The following is a 6670-nucleotide window of genomic DNA, read 5'->3' on the forward strand; positions in this document are numbered from 1 at the left end:
GAAAAACAAGAAAAAAAGCGGCAATAGTTTGTCCATTTTGAAAAGCTGTAGCAAGTATAATTCAGACTATTTTGACGAAGTGTAATCTAAAATAACTCAAGAAATCTGTCATTAATTTTGACGTTTTTGCCGAGGAGATGTTAGCCGCACAATTTTACATTCAACTAAGATGTTTGGTGCAGTATTTCTCAATAAAATTTTTGCATGAAAACAAGTCGTCTCTCATTGAATGACAACAAAGACTTTATTGAAGAATCCCTACTGTTGACCAATCACCGACGAAGGGGCGTAGACTATGGCTACCGACTTCGGCTTCCCTCAAGAAAAAAAATTGTGTGCCCGAACAGCTGAAAAAACCCTTACCGGTGTCAAAAACGAACAAAAACGTCACAAAATGTTGTCATGACATATGCACAAACTCTTCTGAGCTGTTTCGGCTGGAAAGCGTGCGGACGCCTTTAGTCGACACACTCACCACAGCACAGACTGATTGCATAGACTCTAGAGACAGCAGCTCGAAGCTTGCTCAGTCCACTAATCAAATGACACCCATAATCTCGTCTGATTGGTCAGTGAGAGCAGCTTGTGCTGGGCTGTCTGTTTGCTGTGTGCACGTGACTCCTCCAGTCTGCCAGGGAGAAGAAGAGCTCCCCCACTCACCGCTGCTACTGTATATGAAGCAGCTCTGCTAGCACTAACTGGGTCTCAGCAGCCTGAGAACGAGAGGGGCAGCAGGAAGTTCATACCGAGAACACATAGCCTGCGCACGGCAGGAACCGTACTGCTTGCAGTATCTCCACAGAGTATAGTTGTGGTGGAGGGCGTTATCAAGAGATACCAAAATAGCTGCATGAGAATGCATTCATGTAACCATCCAAAAGCCTTGTTTCTCGAAGAGGATACATACTCCATGGATCTCTACTGTAGAGAGAGGGAGAGGTGCTTTTCCAATGAAACGTATGTGTTTCCATCAGGAATGTGACACAAAAGACTTGTAGCAAGCAGAACCAACAACCTCTGCATCATCACGACAGTTGCTTTGTGAGAAGGTGTTAAAGTCCACAGTAGCCATTGTTATATAAATTAAACTGAAAAGTATCCTGGGCTTGGCCCCAAGTCAGAGCAGGTCTGCAAGAGCCATTTCCAGTGAGACCCGGGTGCCGGCAAGCATAGATGGAAACAGAAAAGTCTGAGCCTGTTTGGTAAAACAGTGAGGTAAATCTTCAGTGGAAATGTGCCAATGGTATATTTGTTTGCAGACCATGACAGTGGACTAGTAGGGAGAGGAGACGGGAAGTAGAGGTCAGGGGAGAGTGACTTAAGGCCCAGAGAGATGGTTGAAAAATCACCATTTGTGGTGAGCAATCGATCCAGAAATAAACTGTAAAGCTTTCAGGGTGACAGCAGTGTACGTGTCCACACTCTCCGTCACTAGCCAGTCTCTGCAGTCAGTCGGTGAGCAGCAGAACAGAGGCCACGCTGTAGGAAGTTTAGACTGAAGCTGGAGACTCATATCTCCCTCACTAACTTTAAGCACCAGCTGTCAGAGCAGCTCACAGATCACTGCACATAACCCATCTGTAAATAGTCCATCCAACTACCGCATCCCCATACTGTATTTATTTATTTATCTTGCTCCTTTGCTCCCCAGTAGTTCTACTTGCACATTCATCTTCTGCACATCTACCATTCCAGTGTTTAATTGCCATATTGTAATTACTTCGCCACCATGACCTATTTATTGCCTTACCTCCCTTATCCTACCTCATTTGCACACACTGTATATAGACTTTTTCTACTGTATTATTGACTGTATGTTTGTTTATTCCATGTGTGTTGATGTATGTGTCGAACTGCTTTGCTTGATCTTGGCCAGGTCGCAGTTGTAAATGAAAACTTGTTCTCAACTAGCCTACCTGGTTAAATAAAGGTGAAATATATATTTTTAAATAGACACCTTAGCTTAGCCCCTTTTTTCTCAATTTCCGCCTGAATGACGTGCCCAAAGTAAATTGCCTGTTGCTCAGGCCATGAAGCCAGGATATACATAGAATTGGTACCATTGGAAAGATAACACTTTGAAGTTTATAGAAATGTTAAAATAACGTAGGAGAATATAACACAATAGATATGGTAGGAGAAAATCCAAAGAAAAACCAACCAGATTTGTTTTTTTTGCGAGATACTATCCTCTTAGAACGGCAAGTATAAGGTCATATTGAAAATTAGCTCCCTGGTTGCAATTCCTATGGCTTCCACAGGGTGTCAGCAGTCTACGTTCAAGGTTTCAGGCTTGTAACTTAAAAAACGAATAAGAAATATCAGTTTTAGTACAGGAACACAGTCTTGTAAATTCGTGTTTGCGTGCGCAATGAAGACAGGACGCACCTGCTAAAATCAGTTTCCTATTGAACATACTTCTTTCCGTAAGAAATATTATAGTTTGATTACATTTTAGGGTATCTGAGGAGTAAATATAACCGTATTTTGACTTGTTAAAACAAAGTTTAGGGGTAGATTTTCGGATTCCTTTCTCTGCATGTTGAATGGGTGGATTACGCAAATCGATGGCGCCAACTAAACAGACTTTTTGGGATATAAAGAATGATTTCATCTAACAAAATGACACTACATGTTATAGCTGGGACCCTTTGGATGACAAATCAGAGGAAGATTTTCAAAAAGTAAGTGAATATTTAATCGCTATTTGTAAAGTTATGAAACCTGTGCCAGTGGAAAAATATTTTGATGTGGGGCGCCGTCCTCAAACAATCACACGGTATGTTTGCTGTAATAGCTACTGTAAATCGGACAGTGCAGTTAGATTAACAAGAATTTAAGATTTCAGCTGATATAAGACACTTATATGTACCTAAATGTTTAATATCCATAATTTTTATCATTATTTATTTGAATTGCGCACCATCCAGTTTCACTCTCACTAACTAGTCAATCACGACACTACCTCACCACATCAGAGCTTAAGGAAGGCCAACGCTAACAGCCGTGTGTGTACAGCTGGAGGAGATTCACAAATATACTCACAGGGATACATTTTCACAGACATTCCCACAATGTCTCAGTGACGTGGCAACACCCCATAGAGAGTAGTACACTCACAACATTGCTAGCGTATTGTCCTCTTGCTACGACATTGCGGTAACATTGTAATAGCGGGTTTTTTTGTCAGCTAGTAGGATCTAGCTAAAAAGGCAGGAGGGCAAATGTGATGTATTGTAATCCTCTATGATTAGACAAGATGCTCCCTAACCATTATAACCTACCCTGTTGATCCTTGACCACAATGAGGAAGATTACATCAGGGTCTGGCCCTAGGCAGTTTTCACTATTCAGAATCCCCGCCATACAGTCACTTCCTATTCGCTGATCCAATCTTACAAGAGGAGGAATCCTGGAAGCATATCATTCAAAACACATTCTACATAAAACACACAGCTTGAGATATCTGACAGGCCAACAGCTTTAATTCCTTTAGATGTGGCTGGCAGACTCAGGAAACAGTCTGTAACAAGCATGTCTAATAAGAGCCTATTGTACCATTAGACCAAACAGTGCTACAAGTCTCAGCAGTGCACTCATGGCCCTGGAACTATGCATGGAATGGCAAAGAGGACAAATTCCTCATCCCATATCAACTCAGCCAATAGCACCCTTAGCCCCCAAAAAGGCTTTCCATTGTCTGAGTGAGTCACCGCAGGAGAAAACATGAAGCCCAGGTATGGAACCTACAGGTTAACCTCTAGTCTTCTGCAGTCTAATCTCTGGTCAGAGGACCACCATTATTTGTCTAATTCACTCTTCCTAGATTGACGAATTACTGAATGACATGCAATCTCCTGCTGAACACCCCAGTGACTTTTACTTTCACCAGCTGGTCTCTATCTCATTAGAAAGGCAGGTACTCAAGGAGAGGAGACAATCATGATAAGAATCTGAATAGCATAATTCTCTCTAGATAAACAACAGGGAAGTGAACACATCCTTGACTGATTTCTGTAAAAGATTCTACTTCCACTTTTACACAGAGGAAGGAAAAGTGTCTTTGCGACAAAGATTAAAAAGTTAACTGGTTCACAAACCAGTGAGTTGTGTATGTTTTTTATTACGGCAGTTCACAGTCTTCTTTTTGCCTACATTATACCTCATTATTGTATACTGTAAAATTAGGATACTTTATGAGGGGAAACTGTACAGTCAAGGCACAGGATGTATGCTCATTGTGTTTGTTGAACTATACAAGGGTTTGTTCTTTCCAGAGAGCCTACAGAGGTGGAGAGCAACTAATGACATCTCACGAGACACAAACACACACAAAATAGAATTGTGCTGATTCATGATTGAGACCACCTGCGAGACTAACAAAAATGTCTCTGCAGTATAATAAATTATTGTTCTGATTTGTACATATTCATAAACAGGAGGTTATGTTTACAGCAGAAAACGTTAAAGCTTGATTGGGAGTAACAGTTGAGTTTAGGGAAATGCACATACTTACATATCCGTAGACCCTATGCTACCAAAAACATAATGTAGCCTGACTTGTCCTTTGAAAACAATGTCCTAGATTCTACAAGTTCCTTCCCTAAACATAACTGTTGTTGACAAGAAAACCAAGGACAGCATCTTCGGGTACACTCCCACACCAGTTTCACTTATTTTCAAACTCATACACAACTAACCCACCACCCTGAGCTCAGGAAGAGTTCACCCCCCCCACCCCGCTTTATGTATCATACCATCCTCATCTCCCCTAGAGACTCATGGCACTCCCAAGAAACAGCAGGCCCTGTCTAATAATGACATCATCCTGTCATATTCAGTGTTCTGCCCCCCCAGGGAGAACCTTGTGGTCCTTGATACCACCAGTTTCACTCTGTTTTCTGCACTCTGCCATGCATTGATCAATTGATTTCAATCTATCACTGAGGGTAAGTGTGTAAGAAGGCAGAGGGGAATCAATCAAATCGTTCAGATGTCATAAACAACTAAGAAATCAGATGTGCTTCTTGGATGTAGCTATTTTTGGCCTAGCCTGCTTGTATATATATATATACACGCTTGTTTATACATGTGTAATTACCATTGAAAGGATGGTAATTTCCACGTACTACTAGGGGAAATAGGGGAAACATCCCTATTATTTACAAATTGTTGAAATATAAACATGACTTATTCTGGTGAGATCTGAAACAGCCAATCAAGGTCAGTGATCTACATATGTAAATGTCTGTCTTTACTGCTTTTGACCACTTAATGAGTGCTGGCTATACTCAGGAGGAGATTAATCCATTAACAGTTTTTCGTTGTCTTTAATTACAGCTGGAACATCGACGGCCTACAATTCTCGAGCATTTCAAGCTAACAACATTTTTGGGATTAATCCCCTCTAAACGACTAGACGTAACGTTATAACATAAAATGGAAAGGTAGAAAATAGGAACTTGTATGAACAACACTGATGTGCCGTCCTACTTATTGATGTACACAGTATTACTAGTTTTCAACCCACTATAAATAAACTCATGTTTTTATTGTTTAAACATGGATATAATACTGTACTCTAAAATCTATATAAAAGAAACAAACTAGGAAAGACATAAACCATGCAGAATGATTCTTATTGGTTACCCAGCCCGTGCCCAACACTTACCTGACAGTTCGTCTGGTTCAAGCCCGCTTTCAGTGTCAAGTCCGCAGATAACAAAATAATCTGCGAATCGACATGAATTCGAGCTGAAGCCGGTGGTCATTTTGAGACTGGTCCAGTGGTACCCTTTTCCTCGGCTTTTTCAGCTGGGTGCATATTAAAGGATCGCGTAGTGATTTCGCGCAGCCATTGTGTATGTACTGCAAAGCCTGAAAATCAGAACAGTATGCTAGCCGAAATGCATTATGGGTCTTCAAGTACAGCTGTTTTCATCTGTCTCAGATCTTCGCAACCCCTTGCATTACCTCTGCGTAGAGGGAACACACTGAGCATGTGCGAACTCTTTACAGATTACGTTATGCACTTAACCCTACAGTTCCTGAGTTAAGTATTTCTCCTGTAAAATGCTCTCCTTTATAATAATAATAATGCTAGTAATGAAGCATTAAATTAAGCCTTATTGCACCTATAATGAACCTGAGACATAGTATTCTTACTCCACTGTAGCTAAAACCAGTGTACAACTGAATGCAAACTTTCATTTCACCAGTTTAGTCTGAACAATTGTATTCATGTAATTACACATGTAATACCATAGCTGTAATACACACAGTAATAGGTATTCTACTTGAGTATTCAAGGCACAGATAAGGAGAAGTAGGTGTCAAAAATAGGACAAATGTGTAAATAAACGTTCTGATGTACAATTTAGAATATATTTAATTAAATCATAAGACAAATGTTGTCCTACTTGAAAAAAAGTTAAAGTCAAATAAGTCAAAGCAACTGTGGGGCTGAAATCTGTAGACATGTACAAAGAGCTCCACCATGTGGTAAAAGGTGACGGTAAAAACATGCAGAACTTTGCCATTAGATTCGCATTCTCATATTCCAATCATTTACCGGAAAGTGAGAAAAAAAATTATATAATATTTTTTTTATTTCAAAATAAATGTTAATAATGAACCAACATTCATTAGCTTGGACGAAAATATGTACAAG

General features: G+C 40.2%; 1 protein-coding gene across 4 annotated transcripts in view; it reads right to left on the reverse strand.

Moving 5' to 3' along the window:
* dennd5a (DENN/MADD domain containing 5A) overlaps positions 1-5925 on the reverse strand; it is a 74092-nt gene extending 68167 nt beyond the window's left edge. For 2 of the 4 annotated variants that reach the window (XM_024001783.2, XM_024001782.2), the window contains exon 1: positions 5672-5925. In XM_024001783.2, the coding sequence (XP_023857551.1) occupies positions 5672-5771 (100 nt within the window). In that variant the 5' untranslated portion in view covers positions 5772-5925. The remainder of the gene's footprint in view (positions 1-5671) is intronic. The other 2 variants (XM_024001784.2, XM_024001785.2) reach the window with 2 other exon arrangements.
* Positions 5926-6670: the final 745 nt, after the last annotated feature.

Source organism: Salvelinus sp. IW2-2015, linkage group LG15 (genome assembly GCF_002910315.2).
Source record: "Salvelinus sp. IW2-2015 linkage group LG15, ASM291031v2, whole genome shotgun sequence".
NCBI classification, from domain to species: domain Eukaryota; kingdom Metazoa; phylum Chordata; class Actinopteri; order Salmoniformes; family Salmonidae; genus Salvelinus; species Salvelinus sp. IW2-2015.